The sequence below is a fragment of the Apodemus sylvaticus genome, chromosome X (assembly GCF_947179515.1).
Source record: "Apodemus sylvaticus chromosome X, mApoSyl1.1, whole genome shotgun sequence".
Classification (NCBI taxonomy): Eukaryota; Metazoa; Chordata; class Mammalia; order Rodentia; family Muridae; genus Apodemus; species Apodemus sylvaticus.
Genome location: NC_067495.1, coordinates 7178354 through 7203127, shown reverse-complemented (window position 1 = coordinate 7203127; position 24774 = coordinate 7178354). Strand labels below are relative to the sequence as shown.

General features: G+C 37.4%; 2 protein-coding genes across 11 annotated transcripts in view; one reads left to right on the top strand and one right to left on the bottom strand.

The window, feature by feature from the left end:
• Window positions 1–24774, bottom strand: part of Cask (calcium/calmodulin dependent serine protein kinase) — a 329031-nt gene that overhangs the window by 109181 nt on the left and 195076 nt on the right. For all 8 annotated transcript variants that reach the window (XM_052170182.1, XM_052170184.1, XM_052170185.1 and 5 more), the window contains exons 6-7: window positions 5731–5833; window positions 248–423 (exon numbers count right to left, since the gene is read on the bottom strand). In XM_052170182.1, the coding sequence (XP_052026142.1) occupies window positions 248–423; window positions 5731–5833 (279 nt within the window). The remainder of the gene's footprint in view (window positions 1–247; window positions 424–5730; window positions 5834–24774) is intronic.
• On the top strand, window positions 2540–20090 carry Gpr34 (G protein-coupled receptor 34). Of its 3 annotated transcripts, none has more exons than XM_052170192.1 (4): window positions 2540–2576; window positions 12046–12234; window positions 12833–12901; window positions 18377–20090. In XM_052170192.1, the coding sequence occupies exon 4, from the start codon at window positions 18469–18471 to the stop codon at window positions 19594–19596; it is 1128 nt and encodes a 375-aa protein (XP_052026152.1). In that variant the 5' UTR covers window positions 2540–2576; window positions 12046–12234; window positions 12833–12901; window positions 18377–18468; the 3' UTR covers window positions 19597–20090. The 3 variants fall into 3 exon arrangements, with proteins under 3 accessions (XP_052026152.1, XP_052026151.1, XP_052026153.1); XM_052170191.1 differs by lacking the exon at window positions 2540–2576 and adding an exon at window positions 11453–11584; XM_052170193.1 differs by lacking the exons at window positions 2540–2576; window positions 12833–12901 and adding an exon at window positions 11453–11584.

Genomic DNA, 24774 nt, shown 5'->3' with positions numbered 1-24774 from the left:
GACTTTAACTATCCAAAAAAGGCTTACAGGAGTCTGTTGCTCATTGAGTTGAGCCCATGGTGACTTACCAAGACCCCACTGTGTTTCACAAGTCTACTGGGTCCTGATGGCAACACAGACCTTTGTTCCGGTGGGGAACAGTAACAGTAGTAAGTTAATGAGCAAAGACAGACAACAACCTCAAAACAAACACCTTTCTCAGGATCATTTGATTTGAATGGAAAATAAAATGGCCATAATCCATTACCTTATATTTTCCTTTAATAATGCCTTCAAACAATCTTTCCTTGGTTCCGTAGAAAGGCAAACAGCCGCTGAGCAGGATGAAGAGGATCACACCACAGCCCCAGACATCCACAGGCTTCCCGTAAGGCTCTCTCTTGACCACCTCCGGGGCCATAAAGTGAGGAGTTCCAACGCGTCCTATATTTAAAACAGCAACATTATGGAAAACTTATTTTGTAAAATCTGAAAATTAAAATAGCAGTATCAGTTTGAATAAAAAAATTACCAATGTTTTATTACTTCCTTTCCCTTTCTGAAAGGATTCATGGAAAGCAAAAATAGTTTATCTGACCACTGGGCCAGAAAAGACTGGGTCTAGAACAAGACTCTGGCCCTCTTCTTTGAATTCTGCATGTTATATAGTAGGTCTTCTACTTCTTGCTCCTTGAAGAATTTTAAATGTTCCAATTTAGAGCAGAGGAAGGGGAAGTGAGTTGGCCAGTCTGTACCTGTCCTAAGTAGAGGGAGGGGTAGGCAGGGAGAGGGCATAACTGAGCAACAGTTTGATGGCAAAAAGATGACTTTGAACTGCCAAGTTCAATCATAGCAATTCTCAATGGCTACTGGAATGGGAATTCTTAGCTCATTCCTAATATTAACATTGGAACAGAATGAGAGCAAACCGACGGCATACACTAAAGCAAAATCAGGAACTCCCTCCCTCTTTGACTCTCATCTTCTTTAAAGAGTTTTCGTATTTTCCTCCCTCTCTCACAAAAACCAGTTTTCTAGAAGGAATCTGGTTCTAGCTGCTTGTACACTATAACCATCTTTCACTGAGTACCCTGGAGGTAGACTTTTTCCCTGTGGAGGAATAAAAGGCTTCAACTCTGCCAGGAAAGGACTCTGGGGCAGGACACTGCCTCACCAACTTGGCAGCTCTTCTACATTCTGCAGGCCCGCGTGGCCCTGCCCTTCCTTCCTCTGCTTTTTGTCCATCTGCATGACTCTTCTTATGCTCAATCCAAGATTATTTTTACTTTGGAGATTGTAAAATACTTAATCTCACTGTGGTCCTGTGTTTAAAAAGAGCCTAAGAGACCCTTTATCTCATCTACAGCGAGCATGTTGCCAAGGCCTGTTGATGGTTATCAAACTCAGCAGGGGTAGAGGGGCTCCTCAATTTGGATTACAGATGCATCGCTACTGCAGGCCACTCCACGTTGTTCTCTCCCACTTCTTAAAAGAAGATATTAAGCTCAGGGTTCTAGCAGGGAAAATACCTTCACTCAAAATGTACAATGAAAACTCAGCACTGGTTATAAGGACCTGACCAGTGGGGGGAATTATTTTTGATTGTTTGATTTTGCTTCTTCAAGCAGCAACATTCATTTTGCAGTATTGAGAGCTGAACTTCTCACTTCATTGGCAGCTTTCATAAGGTACCAGGATAATAAACATGGTTTGGATGGACAGGGCAGGAGCTGTCAGGAGTAAGGAAAAGCAGGGCCAAGAATTCAGGGTACCATTTGAAAGATAGCTACTAGAACCCATTTGATACCTGCTGAAAAGTTCAGATGGTACTTTGACATGCAACTCCTACGACTTCCTACTCAGGTAGAGTGACTCACAGTGGTGGGCCTCCTTGTGGGGGAATAATCGAAACCTCTACAGTCAGTCCCAGCTACCCTAAAGAGGCTCTCTCCATCAATGTGGACTGAAGACTGCCCCAACTACGGAGAAATTTGTGCTCTTTCTTCAGGAGTTCAAAAATTTACTTAGAGGTGACAGAGATACAGTGGTAGTTTTTTAACGTCAAGAACGTTAATGTGAAAAGCTTTACCAAACTTCTTGTGTTTGCTACTAATTTTCCCTCCTTCCTTTCTTTTCCTTTCCTTTCCTTTTCCTTTTCTTTCCTTTCCTTTCCTTTTTTTTTTCTTGTGACCACTTGACTTTTATGACTTTGATCACAAAATTCTAAGAACAGGAAACCAATTACCAAACCAAATATGTAGCTGTTTTTGAAATACCTCAGATATGTACATAAATACTTAAATGCTAATTTCAATGCAATAATAAACCTTGCCTCAAACTTCAGGGAAGGAGTTATTCTGAGTGGTTATGCTTTTAATATTTTAGGATTTGAATCTTCATACATACAGTCATCGTTACCTTCTTCATATGTAGGTGGTTTTTTTTTGTTTTTTTTTTTTTTACACAATTTCCTGACTAGCTTTTTTCATAGGATGTTACACACCATTTAGCCCTTTCGTGGTGACTTCAGTTGTCATCCTAGCTATCAACGGAGGAACTATGCTACAGTACAGATCACTCTCTCAGGAGCTTCACAGGTATGTAATAATGAACCTCTGTGGTACCAGACAGCTGTTGTGCATTTTGTCACCTGGCTTTCCTTTTCTTTCCTCTCTCCTTGCTTTCTCCAGTCCTGACACCTCTTGATTGGTTGCTTATAATCTGCTACTGACTGGAAAATGGCTAGCCACTAGAGTCTTTCATTTAAACATGTCTAGAGCATTTGCCAGGTCCTAGCCACTGTGACGGGTGTGGCAGATATTTGGAGGGATGAGCCATGGCTCTCCTATCCCTTACAAATCTCTTGCCTGTGCTGTTATTACACATTTGATCACATTTTGTTAGGAAGTAGGCAAGCTAGATAGTTCTGGTTAGATGGAAGAAGGGATAAGGCAGTTATAATATGCTTGTTTTTAAAAGGCAATACTTGTTAGCTTAGTCTTCAAGCAAATAGCTAAATGTGACAGATAAAATGACAAAAGGCATTGGAAGCTGAATAGCAAGTGCAAATTATGAGGGGACACAAATCTATACAATTTAATGAAAAACAGAGGAAGGTAGCCTCTTGTGTATGTATTTAGTTTTCAATGGAGAGGACTATTTAAGGGTAGCCAGTTTTACTACACTGTAATTGTTTTCTAGGTTGTATTCAGAGTAAGTAGATTCTCAAAACAGTTGAATGTTAGATGGGGAAAATGTAATTGAGTTACATGGTTTTGGTATGAAGAACCTGTAAAGGAAGATAATCTTTTCTCTTTGGAAGCCCAGGTAATCAAAGATTTCAATCTATAGGAAAAGAGCTTTCTGTTCCAAAGTTAATAAATATTAGTAAAATTTCAAAAGTACTTTAAACAGCAGAAAAACTTTTTTTTTCTTTTTCTTTTTTTTTTTGAGATCATTAATATTTTTTTTTATTTGATATAATTTATTTACATTTCAAATGATTTCCCCTTTTCTAGCCCCCCCCCCACTCCCCGAAAGTCCCGTAAGCCCCCTTCTCTTCCCCTGTCCTCCCTCCCACCCCTTCCCAGTTCCCCGTTCTGGTTTTGCCAAATACTGTTTCACTGAGTCTTTCCAGAACCAGGGACCACTCCTGCTTTCTTCTTGTATCTCATTTGATGTGTGGATTATGTTTTGGGTATTCCAGTTTTCTAGGTTAATAACCACTTATTAGTGAGTGCATACCATGATTCACCTTTTGAGTCTGGGTTACCTCACTTAGTATGATGTTCTCTAGCTCCATCCATTTGCCTAAGAATTTCATGAATTCATTGTTTCTAATGGCTGAATAGTACTCCATTGTGTAGATATACCACATTTTTTGTATCCACTCTTCTGTTGAGGGATACCTGGGTTCTTTCCAGCAAAAACTTTTTTTCTAAGGAAAAATCATGTATCTCTCACCTATTCACATTGTGTTTTTAAAGGTATTGTAATGTTTAAAATAGTTATTTCACAGGTATATGGAGAGAAATGAGAATATTTTGACTACCAGAAAGTACTTTAGGACTAGGATGCAGCTCAGCAGAGTCCCTGCCTAAGATGTCCAAGCCCTAAGTTCCACCCCCAGCGCCAACAACTGGGTGTGATGTTGTATCTATAATCCTAGTGTTCAGGCATGGAGTCAGGAGGATCACAAGTTCGGATCTTCAACTCTTCATCAACTTGGAGACCACCCTGGGACATATAAAATTCTTTCTCAATGTAAAATAAAAACTTTTTAGAGTATAGAAAATAGTAATTTTTGAATAATGGACATGCTGTGAGTTCAAAACTGTTAAAAAGTAAAAATTAGAGGCTCATAGCCTTTAGGAATTGTGAACATGGAGGCAAATTTAATGAATCTGACCTATTAAGATTTGTGAAATAGTCTATGCCACAGTGAATATGAGCCGGTCCAGAGTAATAGACACAAAGCCATTTTAGCATGTAACATATATAAGGAATTTGCCTTATTTTCTCTTATTCTCATGTTTACTGGAAATGCTTAGCTGGAAAAGTATGATTAGAACTTAACACAATTTAATTTCAGAGAGCAGTGTGGTAGAGAGATTTTCAAAAATACAAGTATAATCCATGCTCATCTTTTCAGAAGATGGTCCATGTTATTACTGCTCGATGCCCTAGCCACAATCAAATTGAATGAACTGTATTGTGTAACAGACAACTATTTTAAAAGTTATGGTTTGGAAAGCATTTGAATTTAACATGAGCATTTGTTTCATTTTCTCTCACGGGATAGTATCTTGTTATGCTCTCCAGGCTGGTCGCAGACTCAAAGCAATCTTCTTGCCTTGGCCTCCCAAGTGCTCAGCTTCTGTGTGTACATCACTATACCTGGCTTCAGAGGTATTCTGAAGGTTGGCAACTTAACTTCAAGACTCTATGCTTTTATTCTTCCGCGAAGCTGTTAGTACTTGGAGCACTGCCTACACCAGCAGTACAGAATGGAGAACTATGCAATTTGCAAAACTAAGAAATAGACACAAACTCTGGCCACTGTTGTGGTCTGAATTCTGGAAAAGAATTCATAAAAACCCTACAATGCTGGAATCTGAATTAGCACCCACTTCTGTACACTGGTGAAAAAATTTCACTTTCTATTATGTCATAGGCATTTTAAAATCATGTTTTGCTTTGGTTAATGACAAAACCAGCTTGTATTCTTTTCCATTTGCTCTTCACAGACACATAGGCTGATGACTTTAGCAAGCTTCTTTGATATATAGACAAAGGAAAATGGTAGGAAATTTAAAATTAGACATGTGGTGACCTTAAAAGGTGAACCCATCTATACTAGAAGTTACTTTATTTGTCCAGTTCAACTTCCAAATGGTAACCTCTCTGTGCACTGTTCTTGGATTGTGCTTCCGTGGGGTTTCTTCTCTGAAGTGCTAGGCATACAATGGAGAAATTTACATAGAACTTTCTGCAGTGCTGGAGATGGAACCTAGCACCTCAGGCATGCTAAACAAGTGCTCTGCCACTAAACCACACCTACAAGCCCAGAGTCTATTCTTAGGGGACAAAATGTCTAGTTATGACTATAAAGTCACTACAACTGAAAACTATCTGATGGTGCTGGGTAGAATAGGGTATGAAACACTCAGGATGGATTAGTATCAAGTTTAAAATTTTACATCAATTTAAAAGTAACCTGGTTTTGAAGGGGGCATATTAAAGTGGTCTTACCTCCAGCAACAAGTCCAGATTCTCCTAACTGAATGGCTACCCCAAAGCCCCCAAGCTTAACAGGTGCTGAGTTTTCTTTTGAGGCAAGGAGAACACAGTGGGGCTGAAAAAGAAAAAAAAAACAACAACAATCAAATCAAAGATAAGAATTAATGCAAAAGTTCAATTTACATAAAACTAAATAATATAATATAGTTATACTTAAAAAGGACTCACAAAGTGGGGACCCCTACAAATTGTTTTCTGATCCCCTCAACCCTCCCTAAAATAAAAACTACATGTATTAAAAAGGCCTATTATAAAAACAAATTTCTATTTTAGAAAAGCTTATGAAGTTGAGCAGTGGCGGTGCACACCTTTTATCCTAGCACACGGGAGGCAGAGTCAGACGGGTCTATGAGCTCCAGGATAGCTAGGACTACACAGAGGAACCTTGGCTCAAATTTAGAAAAATAAATAATAAATAAAAGCTTCTGAATTATTTTATATGCTTGAATTCTTTGTCCTTTTTTTCACTTCTGAATTCTTTCTCTAAAGACTTTAGGAATTATTTCTTTCCAAGATTAAGCTATCACCCAGAAAGCATGAGTATTCAAAAAGTCCAGATACATTTTCTTTTTTGTGTGTACAATAATCCCTCTATCTGATTGACAGTTTATATTTGTTTCAGTAAAAATATACATGGTATGCTTGCTCCTGCTACAATGTGATTTTACTTAAAGTCGCCACACTTTGACCCTTAAGGAATGCCAGCCGCCTTTTCTTTGTTCACCTTTGCCATCTTCTTTCTTTCATGTCTTCCACCCCAGAGTAATAGGAATATCAAATGGATATTCTGTTGTTGTTTGAGACAGGCTCCAACTACATAACTCTGGCTGTCCTGGAACTCGAAATGGAGACCAGGATGGCTTCAAATTCACAGAGATCTGCCTGCCTCTGCCTCCCGAGTGCTGGGATTAAAGGCATGGATGTTGGGTTTTACTAACTTGAATTGAGCTGTGTTCCCAGGGATTTCTTCCTGGGCATTGCCTGTGGAGCTGCTTTTCTTCCTACATTGTGTTAACAATGTGGTTTCCCATGTGATCTCATCTTCATCTATTTCACTATGGAAGTTTGTTGAGGTGGTGTCAGAAAAGAATATAGTAGTAGTGATCTTTGGTGGCTGCTCACATACTATATTCTCTGACACACCCAACAATACATTTGGATGATTCTCAAACCATGGTCTAGTATAAAAAGACAAGCCTTTTAAGTTATGACACTTTTTATTCTCTCTATATGATGGACCTAACAAGTACTTGTAAGCCACCCAGTATGTGTGTGTTGGGAATTGGTATCATTTTAAATAAGTTTAGGTGATAAGAAAAAAAAAAGGCCCGTACCACCCTGTGCAATATAACTGAGCTAGTGTATCCGTACAGATATTGATAGTGATAACAGATATTGATGGTGATAAGTGAAAGTGGGAAAGATCTTATTCTTCCCAATGGGAGCATCAGAAATTTACTTTGGAAAAATACATAGTCTATCATAAAGAAAGATGAATCCTCAAATATAAGTGTACATAGTATATGAGAACAACAAGAAGCAAGTTAGGAAGGAAGGAAGGAAGGAAGGAAGGAAGGAAGGAAGGAAGGAAGGAAGGAAGGAAGGAAGGAGAAAGGAAAAGGTGATATACAGATGAATAGTGAACAAACTGACATGATACAGCAGTGCGAAGAATGTATGGGAGCTGGGGATGCTGCTCAGTGTAGAGCTCTTTTCCAGCTCATGCAGGCCCGAGAAAGCATGGGCATGATGCAGGAGAAAAAGATACAGCTTAGACCCAAACAGGGTCTCTTGGTCACGTTAGTGGAAGGATCTAATCACCTTTTTAGGGACAAGTATAAATTTAAGTCAGAAGCCTATGGTACACTCTTAATACTCTGTGACTATATATCTTCTGAAGTTAATGTTATACTACAATCTATGAAATTCTCATCACTTTCAACCAATTATCTGTCAAGAGTCATAAAACTTGGACACCAAGTAAAAAATAAAATATAAAACAAAATAAAATAAAGATACAAATGGCAAGACAATAAGCCAGAAAGCATATAATGTAAAATTAGGGAACTGCTATTTTATTTGGGTGGGTGTCATAGGAGCCCTTCTTATTGAGACAAAATCCAAACAGACTAGGGTAAAGAAGAAAAAAAAAAGCAAGCCACATAGAAGCAAGCTCTGGGCAGAGAATTTAATAAATGAAAAGGTCCAGTTATGTGCAGAGGCTTGGTATGTATGAAGATTGGAAGGAAGGGTAGCTGGGAAAGAATGAGCAAAGGCAGAGTGGTAGAAAATGTGATCAAACATCCTTAGAATCATGGATTTCCCACCGATCATGATGGAAAACTACCCAGAGAGTCTGAAGAGTGGGCACTGTACTCACTTTTGGGTTTAGAAAGGCATCATACTGACTACTGCTGACCAGTGATTATAGGAAACAGGAATGAGGAAAAGGAGGCCACTGCAGCTGTTTAGGGATGAGAGGGTGGTGATATGGAGAGAGATGACAAGAACAGCTGTTCTGAAGGTAAAGCTGGCAGGACAGGAGCTGCTGATGGACACCTGAAAGAGCCAGGCCAAGTTTCAGAAACAGGTTCTTACAATGAGTCTTGGAGTGAAAATAGACTCTACTTACAGAAATGGAGAATTCTAGAGGAAGAGTTTGAAAGGCAGACTATTTTTGAGTCTTATAAAATAAGGTAGAATAGGAGCTGGGACTAGAGATGTGAATTTGGGGTACCACAGGCACGATAATAAATGAATGAAGCTTCTGAGGGAGTGACTACTCTTAGAGAAGAGGAGAGGGAGTTGGGGCTCAGTGGGTAAGCGGAGGGCAGAAAGATGAGAAGAATCTAGCAAAAGGAAACAATGGTGTTACAGGGAAATAAGGTGACCATCAGAGTTTGCATCTCAGAAGCCAGGGGAAGAAATCTTTTAAAGAAGAAATGCTTAGTAGTGTTCAGTGTTACTACAGCCATTTAAATTGAGATCTGAGAACAGATGATTAGCTTTGGCAGCTTGGAAGTCAACAGTATCAATGATAAAAGTGGTGTTGCTGGCATAATAGACATAAAAATGTCCATTAGAGTAGGTTCTGCAGGGAATGCGTGTGGAGATAGTAAGTAAAAAAAAAGTTTCAAAGTTTTCTGTGCTAGGAATGGAGGCAGGGGATGCTGCTAGAGGATTATGTGGAATTGAAGAAGCCCCTTTTCAACCGTGTAACACAATTGCAGGAAAATGAATAAACTTCCATATACCTATCACCTTGTATGAACAATTGTTGGCATCCTGTTATTCTCCAAAGCTTTGTATTACACTCGTGTGTGTATGTCCTTGCATGTATAATTGTGTGCCACAACAGAGGACAACTTGTACATGTCAGCCCGTTCTTTTCACTGTGTGGGTTCTGGGGATCTCACTCAGTCTTCAGGCTTGGTGGTACCCACCTTCACCAGCTGAACAGTCCTTCTGCCATTCTTGTTTTACTAAGCCTCATTTGTTACTCTTTGTTTAAGTATTCCAAAACCAGTCATAAAATTTCACTTATTTACCAAGTTCAGTGTCTCTAACAGAGGACTTAAAAATTATGTCATGGTATCCTTGGCAAACAGTGCAATCAGATCTAATAATAGAGAACTGCCCAAGAGACATTCTAGAAAGTAGCAGGCTTATATTCTTCAAAACTAGCTCTGGACTCAAGGGCTTCAGTGAAACTAAAGAAGTATCACAGATAAATGTGATCTTCTTTTTATTTTTGCTCTAAAAATATTATTAGGGCAGCTGATGAAATTTGTAACAAGGATTGTCAAATACATAATGGTATTCTTTTAACGCAAATTTCCTGATTTGATTACTGTGCTGTATAACCTAGCTTTTCCTAAGTCTAAAAGTATGCCCTGAACCCCCATCCTATTTTAAAGGAAACTAAAATAACTTCTTCATGTGGTTATGCTTTTATTTTGTCATATAATGAGGCTCATTTAGTTTAATTAGATTTGTACAGTTTTGTGTTTTAATTACAGAAAACATCCTTGTACTTCCAAACTCAAAACTGCAAAACAAATTATATTCAGATGTCTAGTTTTTCTTTTCTTTTACTATGCTTCAATATCACCCTCCTTATTTGTAGGATATTAAAAATAAGAAATAACATACATAGAAAAATGCATACATTTCCTGTAATGTACCCTGTACAAATAGAGGAGGTTCCTATCTAAGTGTTTCTGTTTTCTTAGGGAAACAAAAAGTAACTCCTAGGTGACAGTGGGGAAGGAAATGGGGTTGCTGACAGTTTGAGAAGGTCGAAGGTCAAAGGTGTGAAACACTATTTCTGAGGGAGGATGAACTAGGGCAGTGGCGGTTACATTTTAACACCAGCATCACACAGATGTTGGGCCTCATCCCCAGATTTTCTGGCTTTTGGGTCTGGATGAGCTTAGAGTATGCGTCAGTTGCAAGCTTCTGAATGTTTTTGATGCCACTGGTGTGGAAGCCATCCTTTGAGAATTATGGGACAAAGGGCATTAGAAGTCACACTAGGGATTTCTGACAGTACAGGGGCACCTTAAGGTTTCTGATTGCCAGCCTGTTCTGAAGACAGGCTACTGTGTGTGACTGTGTGCTTGTACCCAGCACTCCTCATCTTCACTGGAGAGGTTCAGGACTGGAGAAGGTGGTAAGCTGAACTTCACTAGGGTTGGGTTTCACATAAAGAAGATATGGTGACAAAGTTCACAATGATCAAGAACTAGAAGATATCACTTAAACCTTGCATCAATGAAAAAAATGTGGCTATAATATGAGAACACTAAAGCTGAAAAACAATCTTGAAATGGGATGGCATAAGTGTAGGACAATAGTACAATATACAGCTAGTATTCATATTGTATATCAGGAGATAAAAAAAAGCACATTATGACTCATTTAGTCAGGAAAATCCTGCCAGAATTTTAGAGGTATTTGTATATTCATGTTTGTTGTAGCAATATTCATAATTGCCCATAAGTGAAGAAAACTTACATGTTTATTGAAAGATAGTAAATAAAGAAAACGAAATATAGGCAAACAATGGCGATATGCAGTCTTAAAAACAAAGGAAATTATGTTACATGCTACAGCATGGATGAACCTCAAGGATAGTAGACTGAGTAAAATAAACAAGTCACAAAAAGGTTGTATAATGTCACTCAATGTCACAGAATTATGGTTGCCAATGTTGGGACTAGGGACAGAGGAAATTCGTATATAGTAGGTTTAGAGGTTTAATTTTGCAACATGAAAATGCTATGGTGATCTGCTGCATGATGATATAAGTGCACTCAGCACCACTGCAAGATAGATTCAAAACTGCTATGTGGTAAATCTAGTGGTACGTGTTGCTTACCACAGTAAGAAAAAAAAATACTGCCGGACAAATACAGTAACCATCTTCCTTCTCAAGAGATTCTCAGAGGGAAGTAAGAGTTATAAAATGCTTTTAACTAACAATGTAAAATTATGGTCTCATATATTACGATTCTTATACAAATTGAACTAAAAGCTCTGGAGAATATGAGGTTCAGAAGAATATTTCCAGAAATACTTACAATGTTAGATGAAGCCCAGTGAGTTAAATACTATTTAGACAAAGCTGGAGAATGACAGTCATGTTCTAAACAACAACCAAAAGGGGAAATGACACTCAAGTGCAGGGCCAGCAGTTACACAGATGAATTGATGGTGGTTAAATAGTGGACTGTGTCCAGAATGGAAGCTACAGAGACTTGTCATACTTTCCTTGAAATAGGAGAGAGCACTCCAGCTTACTTGGGTGAGTTTACTATTGTGCTGAGGAGAGAATAAGTCTCCAAATTTTAAGATGTTTTTAGTAGGAAACAAATCCATGGTCTTTAAGGAAGATACAAAATGATACTAAAAAAAATGCAGAGAGCAAATAAAACTTCAGCCGAACCAAAGAGAAAAAGAAAACAACTATTAGCAATGCCAGTTATACTTTGGGGCAGAAATACTTTGTGATGGTAGCAACTTCTAAAGTGAATCCAGAAGGAAATGGAAATTCAGGGGTTGTATTCTAAAATCCATATAGGATATCACTCATTATTTCTTAGGAAAGATAGCATGTGCTCTTTTCTGCTTGTATTTTACAGTTTGTTGGCATCTTAGGGGACGACTGATACACTCCTTAGTTTAGGCTAGAAGGGACTCCTATAGAAGACGCAATTTCCTCAAGTTCAACTTGAGGCTGTTGCTAAGAGTGGTGTCTTTTCTTAGCTCCAAACAGGACCCAAGGGCTGTCACACTGAAAAAAGAAAGAAAAGGGGAAAAGCAACTGCACCACATGTGAATATAAAAAAGAAGAGAACTCTAGCCAACTGCACCACCGGATGGAAGAGCCCAGCTGACACAACCTGGTCTAGGGAGTTTTGGGTTTACTCCTTTTACTTCAGGAAAGCCTCAACTGTAAGTATTCTCTGATTTTTAAAAGCCACATACAGGAACCTTTGTTTTAGTTAAAACTTGATTATTTGAATGTTCAGAGTGAAGCTCGATATATGCTGGTGAACATTCTGCTATCAACAGATCTCTCTGCTTTGTAGAGTCACTGAATAAACTCTTTTGGATGACACCTCTGCTTTTCAAAGGAGACCCTGTTTTTTTGGATAGAATAAGAACAATAGTCACATTGTTTATTGGCAGTACATAGTCATAATGATTTGCAGCTGTATTTGAATCAACTATTTTCAGACATTGTAAATTTAATTGCAATATACTACAGATTTCCTATCTATTATCTCTTGACTTCACTATTCTATACTGTCTCCCTATTTTAAATATTTTTTATTATATTTCTACTATCTTATGGTACAGACCAGTTATAATATTTCATGTTTTGGAATTAAATAAAGAGAATACTCTAGAGAAGAAAAATAAACCACAATATACTTTTAAAAATTAATTTAAACAACTAAAAGCAAACAGTTAAGTTTACAACAAAGCTAACTATAGTACTAATATCACTATTTCCCAAGTAACACACTTTCAATTGTTCTGTATGCAGCACTTCCTGCGACTTCTGAAGTATGGCCCGAATAGATTCAGTCATTATTATCAGTCCATTGTTAAATAGGTATGTATTTCAACCCATGATATTGATAGAAATAAGACCCAAATAACACGTTAAATGACATTTTATTGGCTACAGTCACTGAAGAAAGCCTGGGAGAGGTAGGATGGGTGGCAGTTGGGGTACGAGTGCTCCCACAGGGCTGCAAACATAGGAATGGGGTTACTGAATAGCAAGCTCTACCTGCTATTAGAGAGTGAGCAGGACTACTGTATGAGTTACAAGGCAGCTCTGCCGTGTCAACACGCTATGTTCACTTATTTCTCATCTTCACCGGCAAATTCTTACATCAAACAAGTAGCTTCTCAAATACGAATAAACAGCCTTAAGAATAATAAGTGAACCCAGGTATGGTGGCGCACGCCTTTAATCCCAGCACTCAGGAGGCAGAGGCAGAGGGAGGCGGATTTCTGAGTTCGAGGCCAGCCTCGTCTACAGAGTGAGTTCCAGGACAGCCAGAGCTACCCAGAGAAACTCTGCCTTGACACCCACCCCCAAATTAATGATAATGATGATGATGGTGATGATGATGATCAGTGAGTGAATGATACCAACACACCAGATGACTTATAGATGACTTACTTTCTTGTTTTTGTAGTATTGGATATTGATCTCCAAGGGTTTTGTGCTTCTAGGCAACTGCTCTACTCTATGTTCCTGGCTCTCTTTTAACTTGTTCTTTTGAGGCAGGGTCTCACTAAGTTAGACAGCATTGCTATAAAACTTGTGATTCTCCTGCCCTGGATTCCCAAAGAGCTGTGATTACAGGCATACACGAGCCACCAAGCCCAGTTCCCAATTTACTTTTAAAGGTGTCACTAGTTAACAAATTTGAGAGAGGCTGTAAGTCATGAATTGGTTAATAATCACTGGCTGCTGGCTAGCTGCTATCTGGAATTGTATGCAATGGCTCTGTTACTGTTGAAACACACCACTTTTGCTTTATTCTCCTTCAACTTGACACTAACGGCTCAAAAGACTTATTAGTGCCTTTGTCTAACTATTACTGATTACTTAATTACTTGCACATTAGAGCTGAAGAAATGGTCTCAGTATATGTTCTCTGTGCTGATATCTCTCTAGAAACATCTTCCTTATTGCTCTTTAGCCCAGAAATATGTCTAGAAATTCTGATTAATGATTTGATTCCATGAACTCTGGGTTTACTTGCATACCATTATAGACCTAGCAAATGGAAAGATTAATAACTTCCAGAGGAGCAAAGCTAGACAGCACAACCTCTTGGTAAAACAACTAAAGTAGATAGTGGTAAAGGAATCCTGTTAAACTACTATTAGTTGATAGAATTCAATGTTAATAAGGCAACAGTGATCAGTTATGATAGAAGTGAAGTTTACCAAGGAGGGTCAGTGTATTTCAGAGGCAGAGTTGAGTCCCAACTTGGGTACTACCACTTAAGAGCTTTGAGACCACAGTACCTATGGCTCTTTCCTTCCTTACCTTACATGTTATTATAAAGACTATATGGAGCCAGAGAGGTGGCTCAGTGGTTAAGAGCACTGACTGCTCTTCCAGACGTCCTGAGTTCAATTCCCACATGGTGGCTCACAACCATCTGTAATGAGATCTGATGCCCTCTTCTGGTATGTCTAAAGACAACTACAGTGTACTCCCATACATAAAACAAATAGAAATTCTTATTTAAAAAAAGAACATAAGAGAAATTATATCATAATCATCATATATCATCATATGTTCAAACAGTATCTGGATCACAGTAAGTGCTAAATAATGATTAATCATTTGATCATTTAGTACAAGTGTTTGATTTTGACTACACACTGGATACTTGTCATGAATTTTTAAACCAGTGTATCAAGCCCATTACAGAACAAGTGTATTAGGGTATCTGGGAAGAAGCTAGACACTGGTATCTTCAAAGAGATGCTCATCCACAGACTAGAGCACCTCTGAGAATGCCTCCTACAGAGCGCTGCTGCTTTGAGTCTCTAGCTCGGAGATTCTGTGCCTTCTGAGCTAGACTGCCTCATTCTGCAAAAGCATTACCTCACAAGGAGACAATACCTGTCTCTGCTCTTTCCAGCACTTGTCCTTGCTTTGCTCTCTGCACATATGACTAAGAAGGGGAGACCCTCTTCTTCATGGCCTTGCAAAACATTCTCATCTATGGGTTAATGCGCCTATTTCCTTCAACTTATATCTACAACAATATTTGAATTCCACTTCTCCCTGTTTGGTGCATGATCTTTCTTAAGTACACCACTGGGGACGATTTAAAAAAAAAGATATTTCAAGGGAGACTATTAGCCTGGGACAGAATCCAGACTAACAGTAAAAATTTTTATTTAAAATACCACAGATTTTTGAGTTAAATCAAAGATGGGGTTAGTTTTAGCTGTGGCTATATTACATTGCTGATAGAGGACAGGGAATTGTGTAATTGTGAATACAGTTGAAGCTTCCAGTACTTGTACTTTTAACACTTTACATCTACTTTTCCAAACTCCTTCTTTCATTCAGTAATATTTATTGTGCTCAATACCTGGTAAACAGAGAGGCAAACAAAATGGACTTGGTTCTGAATCCTAATAGGGTTTAAAATCTATAAGGCAGAAAAACTACTTAGAGATGACTATTCGAAGTCACTTCAGCTTCCTGAGTCTTATCACTTGAGTCTCAGTATCATTTCACCTATGGATAAGATGTTTCTATCTGAGCCTCTGAGGGCTTCCTGTATAACCACACAGCATAGGTTTCTCTACCCATTACTAACAATGTACTTTGCAGTATCAGCAGCCTGTTACCTTTCCTAGATCGTTTCTTCCTTTTAAGACTTCAGATCACAAGAAACAGGCCTGGATATTTCTATTAGCATTGTGAAATCTGTCTTCCTCCATGTGAGACACAGCCTCAGCTCTTCCTTCCTTCATTCTCCCTTCCTCCCAGTGCCCTTCTCTCTTTTTCCTTCCATGGTCCTAAATTGTGGAGACCTTTCAAGATGGTTTAACAGAGCTTCCTCCTCATCAGCCACTTCCTCTTCCTTGAAACCAACTCCTTCCTTCAGTCTATAGACATTTAAGGCTGAGTGTTACTTTCTATTAAAAGCCTGTGTTTGACCAAAATATAGCTTTAAGGGAGGCTACATTTTTCCAAATATTTTCTCTCTATATAATATTGAATCAAGAAATTATGCAAAGACAAATGTTACATGTTTATTCTCATATACAGAATCTAGATATAAAAATATAATATGTAGAAGACATAAAAACAGAAGGAGGAGGAGGGTGTGGGAGAGGAACGGGTCTAAGCGAAGGAGAACAAGGGGACTAATGAAGGTGAAGAAACACAAAGACTGCATGTTTTCTTTTATGCAGATTATACAGTGAAATATTTATGTTTCTCTACCTATCTACTCATCCATCCATATGACATCAAATGAGCGAGGACCAGTTTTGGGGAAGGAATCAAACAGATGGGCAGAGGAGAGTGGTGGGAGTGAATCTGAGCAAACTACAATGACGCGAATGTATAAAATGCCATATTTAGTGAAATACATTTGCATACTAAAATGGCTCGATTTTAAAATGAAGCAAAAATTGAAAAATCTATTGTGCTGAGATGTGATTCAGTGGTAGAATACTTACCTAGTATGTGCAAGGTTTTGAGTTTAATCCTCAGCACCATAAAAACAATGACAACAAAAAAATTGACTATCATAATTAAAATCTACCCTTAATAGCTAGATGGTGGTGCATGCCTTTAATCCCAGCACCCAGGAGGTACAAAAAAGTGGCTCTATGAGTTTATGGCCAGCCTGATGTACAGAGTAAGTTCCAGGACAGCCAGAGCTACATAAAGAAACCCTGTCATGGAAAAAAAAAAGACCTAATTTTATTACTGCATTTAGGGTTTCAATGCACAGTCCTCTAAAACTGCTTACTGAGAGCAGGGTCTTTATCTTAATATTGTTAATATGCAATATTCTTAATATGCAATATTGTTAATATTGGTCTTAATATCTAAGCAGTACTTAAGCAAATGTGTAATGTTTAGATTGATTATTAGATACCTAGTTTTTAAAAGATAGCTTTTTTTTTTCAATGCTGAGAACTAAACCAGGGTTGCACACATAGTAGACAAGTGTTCTATCACTGAGCTACAATACCCAGGCCCAAAGCCAACTATTTTGAATACTTACTATGTATCGGGGTTAAGTGTTTCACATAAAAGCTTTCCATTTTTAACAAATGAGAAAAGAGGCTTAGTAATGATTATTTACCCTTGATTATGAAGTTAAGTATAATTTGGAGATCCTGCTTTGAAGTATTTAATTGTCATTACACTTATTTATCTGCTTGTTTGTGACAAGTATGTGCCACCACACACATCTGGAAGTCAGAGAACAACTTGTGGAATCAGTTCTCTTCTACCATGTAGATCCTGGAGATCAGTTTCAGGTAGTTAGACTTGACCAAAAATTCCTTTACCTTTCTGAGGCATCTAATCTGTATTTTGATATAGTCTATCTTACACCCTGAAAGGAATTTACAGATAAACAGAGCAGTGGCTGTAAGAAAGGAATGTGAGGAGATCTGCTTGAATTCTCCTTACATATTTAATAGGTCCCAATAGTCAAATGCCCAAGAATTATTCAATAGCAAGTAGCACTGGGAACAAGTAAAACTGATGCACTTAAAGTTCTGGTGACAATCTCAAAATGATATAAACTAGGGCAAAATTAATGTTTAGTTAGTTAACCTCTCATAATCTCAGAGTCCATGGTACTGTTTCCCATTACTGTCCTATGCTTCTAGGCTGGGAGTGGTTTATTGGCTGCTATCTGATCTGGGTTTTTTTGACCACTATGTTCCCCTGTGAAATGCTACAAGAGTCTCTGAGAGGAGACAGGTGCCAGTCTTGGTCTGTTTTGGAACTGCATATTTCTATAGATAAGTAATTTTAATCCTCCTATCTTGGTCTTAGGTGAATAAAGAAATGTAGGATCCTCTTTCTTCTTCTCACTGTGGAAGGGTACATCACTACAGTGGTAACATATGTCAAAATGAATGGACGCATTCCTAAAGTCAAGCAGGATCAGCAAGGGACCCAGTTCACTCATGGCTAGAAGCACCTTTAGGGGACGTTGACATTTATCCTAGAAAAGGATGATGAGCAGCTGTTTCTTTTGACAATTTCTATTCCCCAAACAGTATTGCTAAGAAAAGATTATCATATGGTTCAATTATTTTTCTTTCAATTATTTAAATATAATAAATGAAATGAACTTTGTATGCATGCCATAGCAACAGAAAAGGTTAGGGAGATCCTACTGTATTTACTGCTGATTTGTGATGCAATAATGCTACTATACATGTGTAGATAGAAAAGTGGAACCAAGTAGAATAATGTCTGAAATGAAATCCTTTATCTATGCTTTGTGTTAAAGTAGCTGTTATTATCATAACAAATGACTCAATGTTCGGCATTCTGTTGTAGGAAAATCTGAAGACACAGAAAGTACAAAGAGCATGCCATTTAGCACTCTTTCCTGATTGTTACAGAAGATATTGAGAAGTCACACTGTAACAATGACGACTACTTCGGTTGACAGCTGGCTTTGCTCCTCCCATGGAATGCACTTTATAACTAACTACAGTGACCAAGCCTCACAAAATTTCTCAGGAGCGCCAAATGTCACTAGCTGTCCAATGGATGAAAAATTACTATCTACTGTGTTAACAACCTTCTACTCTGTTATATTCCTTGTGGGACTAGTTGGAAACATCATTGCCCTTTATGTATTTCTGGGCATCCACCGCAAAAGAAATTCCATTCAAATTTATCTACTTAATGTGGCGGTTGCAGACCTTCTACTCATCTTCTGCCTCCCTTTCCGCATAATGTATCACATCAACCAAAATAAGTGGACGCTAGGTGTGATTCTTTGCAAAGTAGTGGGGACACTATTTTACATGAACATGTACATTAGCATTATTTTGCTTGGATTTATCAGTTTGGATCGCTATATAAAAATCAATCGGTCTATACAACAAAGAAGGGCAATAACCACTAAGCAAAGTATTTATGTTTGCTGTATAGTATGGACAGTTGCTCTTGCTGGATTTTTAACTATGATCATTTTGACACTGAAGAAGGGAGGCCATAATTCCACAATGTGTTTCCATTACAGAGACAGACATAATGCAAAGGGAGAAGCAATTTTTAACTTTGTTCTTGTAGTAATGTTCTGGGTTATTTTCCTACTGATAATCCTCTCATATATTAAGATTGGCAAGAATCTACTGAGGATTTCTAAACGGAGGTCAAAATTTCCTAACTCTGGCAAATATGCTACAACAGCCCGGAACTCCTTTATTGTACTGATCATTTTTACTATATGCTTTGTGCCTTACCATGCCTTTCGATTCATTTACATTTCTTCACAGCTAAATGTATCTTCTTGTTACTGGAAGGAAATCATTCACAAAACCAATGAGATCATGCTGGTTTTCTCCTCTTTCAACAGCTGCTTGGACCCTGTCATGTATTTCCTGATGTCCAGTAATATTCGCAAAATCATGTGTCAACTTCTTTTTAGAAGGTTTCAAAGTGAAGCAAGCAGAAGTGAAAGTACTTCAGAATTTAAGCCAGGGCATTCCCTGCATGATCTATCTGTGACAGGCAAAACGCTGCAGTACAGCACTAAGGGTAACTGAGGCAAATGTACTAAAATGAATGACATAAACCAGCCTCTTCATTCCTTGAGATTGGTAAAATTATGGAACAAAGTCCTAGTATGTCCAAAACACAGATCTTTAGAAGTGGTTTTTCATTTACTTAATAGCAAAAATAGTTCAAAGCAAAGAAAAGCTTACATTAATCCCTAGATTTTAGAACTATATGTAGAATCTTCACAGAATACATTGTTAAGCTAACACTTTTAACAATGGTTACAATGTTAAGTGATGTTCATGGATTTAACAACAAAACAATGGATAAAATGTCATTTTTTTTCAAGTCACTAAAGTTACTAAAGTTAGGCACTTGATACTAATTTTACATATGTTTAAAAATAAAGTAATTTGGGGGCTAAGTTGAAATGTCAGTGAACATAAGTATACTTCAAAATCTTACATCACTTGATGCTATATTCATTTATGTCTAAATCTCTGCTAACAGATGAAATAATAAAATTCTAATAAAAGTGAGATTGCCCACTATTGCTGCTTAGACAAAAATGTGAAGAATTTAAATACTAAACAGTCAAGCTAAGAACATGATAGCCTGGCAAAAGGAATGACTTAATGCAGATTCATAAATTATTTATCTACTTCACACTTTGATAGAGTGAGACACAGGCTGTACATGTGATAATATGACCCAGCAAGTTCACTGCAAGGTATACCTCTTACAAGAACATGCAGATACATATATAAGAACATATATGTAATATACTCATAACTTGGAACAATTAAGGATGTACAAGTAAAAGCATGAAGAAATAAACTGTGGTTTACAACATGAAATACCTTTAATACTTCAATGCAACACACACACACACACACACACACACCAGACATAGGGACATCACAAAAATAGTATTGAGTGGGCTTGAGAAATATAAAGAAAGCCCTGGCTGCTCTTCAGAAGACTTGGGTTTGATTCCCAGCACATACACGGTAGCTCACAACCATTTGTAGCTCCAGTTTCAGTGGATTCTCTTCTGGCTTCCGGGGACAATGTAAACACCCATACACATTAAAAATAATATAGAATGAAAACATAGTATCGAACAGGAAAGAAAACCACACTCAAGAGTAAAAATGTATGGACTATATGAAATTATTTATGTAAAATACTAAAACACTATTTTTATGCCCATATAAATAAAAAAATCAAAGCATGAATGATAACATATATAACATATAGACCAATTTAAACTTAATGGTCACACATGAAGACTTTGGCACAAACACGGTAAAAGCTCAAGGTATTAAACCCAGGTACATAAATTCTAGTCTGATAAATTTCTGAGTGAAAGCTTTGTGACAATACAGAAAACCTGCTGGTTGAAATTAAAAGGAGCAAACAGAAAACTTCATGTATGCTCAAGAACAAGGAAAAAGTTCTTTTTTGTTTGTTTGTTTTTTTGGATTTGTGTTTTTTGAGACAGGGTTTCTCTGTGTAGCCCTGGCTGTCCTGGAACTCACTCTGTAGACCAGGCTGGCTTAGAACTTAGACATCCACCTGCCTCTGCCTCCCAGAGTGCTGGGATTACAGGTGTGTGCCACCACTGCTCAGCTAGGAATAAGTTCTAAAGGGAAGGGATTCATCACTGACTCCTAGATCAGTGCAGCTTAGCAAGTCAGACGCAATATTTTCCAAGTAGTTGAATGAACAAAGGAAGAAAAGATAAACAAATAAGATGGGGTGGAAAAGATGTAAAAGAAAAAATAAAAGCTAATTAGCTTTTATCCAGTCATTATTCTAGATAGAGCTGAAGGAACATTATACATTGCAATCTAGGCAGTAGGTATCTTTAGAGAAATTGAAAAAATTTGGCCAGTATTTATGAAAATTTTTTCATACATAGAACCAGAATGCCATTGTCTAAATATGTAAAAGACTGCTGTGACAAACTCCACAAATCTATGATTAAGTTTCTATCATAGAATATGGAATTTTATTTAAGAGTCAGAATGCTTTGGCACTCTAACACTCTCACAACAGAGTTTTACACCTAGATGACAACGACAATGACGACTATGATGACAATGACAACAATAACAACAACAACTACTACTTCTTTTTTAAGGAGTCTTACTATGGGGCCATAACTGACTTGGAACTCACTATGTAGATCAAACTGGCCTTGAAGTAAATGATGATTTCTATAAAATATTTGAAAATGTTTTACTGAATTAACTTATGCTAACTGTAATAAAGTAAAATTTGATTATAGTCATCCTTTGGTAATATTTTTTCTTTACTGATAGAAATTTCATTTTAAAACATTCCTTAAATTAGCCTGAATCATGAGAATAGTTATAGAATTAAAAAAATGCTACCAACTCACTAAATTTAGGGATATTTATTACATATAATGTCTTAATGATCACTGGTGTATGTACTTAGGAAATACTGACTTTCCATCTGCCAACATAAGGCTTAGTTCTAGATATACACAGAAAAAAGGAAATTCAGAAGTACATGCATATCTTCACCTTGCAAAAGATCTGCAGACAGAACAAGCTTCTAAATATTATCTCACATGTGCAATGCCATATAAGGGCATCATGAACTGCCTGGCTCCCTGAGTGACATCTCAGTGCTAAGCAATACTGTTGATTTTGGGAAAGTACTATGCACACAGCCAGGCTAGATGGTGTCTGTCTCTACCATGTTAGAAAAAAACAATTCTATATAAGCCTTGATTTTTAATAAGCAAATGGACTAATCCTGCTTATATAAAAATAGAACTAATAAAATTACAATTTCAACTAAAGCCTATTTAAAGTTACCCTGAAAACACAAAGTAGAAAATATTTCAAGAGACAATATGAATGCTGCAGAATTTTTTTTTTAGGTTTCTAAAGGACATACTCAGCATACCTAATTTCAAACCCTGAAGGTTAAAATGCTCCAAAATCTGAAATATTTAAAAATTTTAGATAGTGTAATTTTAGAGTAGGAATATTCAACCAGTAAAATCTGTGCAGATATTCCTAGATCAGAATAACTCCAAAATCTGAAACACTTATGGTCCTAAACATTTCAGATAAGAGATGCTTAATCTGATGATAGAAACTTACTTCACATTCTTATCTTTCAATTTAAAAAACAAACAAACAAGGGAGCAAATGCAGAGAAAAACTTAGCAGGGGAATGGACTACACCTCTGAAGTAGACCCTTGATTATGTGAGGAGAGTATATGACATGTGACTGGCGCTCAGAAGTGGGTAGGAAGTAATCAGACGGAGACCTAACAGTTAAGGTGTGCATAGTTTTGAAAAGCTTCTAAGGTAATTCTTACACATCCCTTTCCCTGAGAGAAAACTACTACAAATAAAGGAACCACTGCAAAGAGCTTCAAGAAGGAAGAGAGAGCTTAATAGAGTTGTGCAAATTTAGAATAAAAAGCCAATTTATATCCTCATCGTGTACCACACCAAAGGAAATTTAAATGGAATTAAAAGTTAGTTGTAAATAAAGAAGTTAGTTGTTAAAAAACATAGATGACTAAATCAACTGTGGATGAGAAACAGTTTTCTATTGATGCATGATAGCAATCTCTATAGAGAAGCGTCCAGGCTATATCTATATGAGTGCCTGCTGTAATGTCTTAGTTCAGTTTGGGTTTGCAGATGAAGACTTGGTGGTGGAAACAATGGTCATAGTTCTGGAGAACAGGTTTGTCCTAAACTCCACTGTCTCTGATTTTCTTCCCTCATGTTTACAAGTAACAAAATGGGAATCAAAGTAAACACATATTTATATACATGCTGGGGATTAGATCCAGGTCTTACTGTTTGTGTAGCAAGCAATTTATCAACTGAGCTATTTCTCTTAGTCTCCAAGATGATAGTTACTAAAAACAAACAACCCCAACCTCCTCAAAACTTAGTACTATTAATATACAATTAGTGTAAAAACTTTTAACATTTATTAAAATTATGATGCCAAAACTTCCAAATCTTCAAGACTGGCTTTCTGGTTCTCATACATTTCTATATTTTGCAAGCTCTATTTGAATCTTGAAAGGTAATTCAGTGCAAACCCAGACGCGTGGAACATATTTGAAAAAAAAAAAAGGTAAATTGGTACACTTTACCTAATTTAATTTTTTCAGATTCATAAAAACGCATAGAGAACCATCACAAGATAAATTCTAGAAAAGAGTTGTAGTTACAGTTTGGATATATATGTTGCTTTTAGCTTTGATCACCCAGTAGAATTAGTTCAGAAGCAACAGTTAGCCATTACTTATACTCGGGTAAGTATTTTTTTGTAGTTTTATAACACATGTGTATAATAAGCTACACTTTCTTTTCTAAAAAAATGTTTGCACGTTGTGTAAGTATTATTTTATCATTTTATAGCTTCCCCACTGTAGTTATGCTTATCTATGCCTAACACAGAGGCTTTATTTCTTTTCACGGATGAAGTGTTATAGGACACAAATCAACATGAGTTCATTTCTCCATTTCCCCTACCAATGGACATTTAGGTGGTTTCCAGTTTTTCTGTTAGTAGAAGCCATGGAGAGGAGCAGTCTTCTGTTTGCCAAGGGTCCTTGCATGGGGGTTCCTTAGAGTTGACACCTCAAGCAACAATGCCTGGTTGTAAGACTATGAAGGTCTTCAGCATATCCCAGTTCTGATCATTTTCCAAAGCAATTTTAGTATTTGTACACCCAATGTCACAACTAGGCAGAAATGAGCTCCTAGCTGCCCACATCCTCACTAACACTTGGTTTCATCACACACTACTTTTTGTCAATCAGATAGGTGTACGATGATATCTCCTTGTGGCTTCAGTGGGCACTTTCCCGATCACTAGGGCAATGAAGCCTCATCTGTACTACTTCCTGCATGTAGGCTTTCTCTTGGTTAAGTGATCTGTTCATAAATGCACTTCCACCCCTCCTCAGTTGCTTAACTTTTTTGCTTTATTGAAAATTGTTGAAGTACTTCTTTATATATCCTGGACTTTTATACTTAGTTCAATGGCTTCTTCTACCAGGCAACAATATCAAGGACAAAACAAAAACAAACAAATACCCTTTATCAATAAATCTAACCCATAAGGCTCCTAGCAATGTAGGATATGGAGCCTGAACTGGCTATCTCCTGTATCTAGGCAAGATTTCTATTGGAGGGACTAGGACACCAAA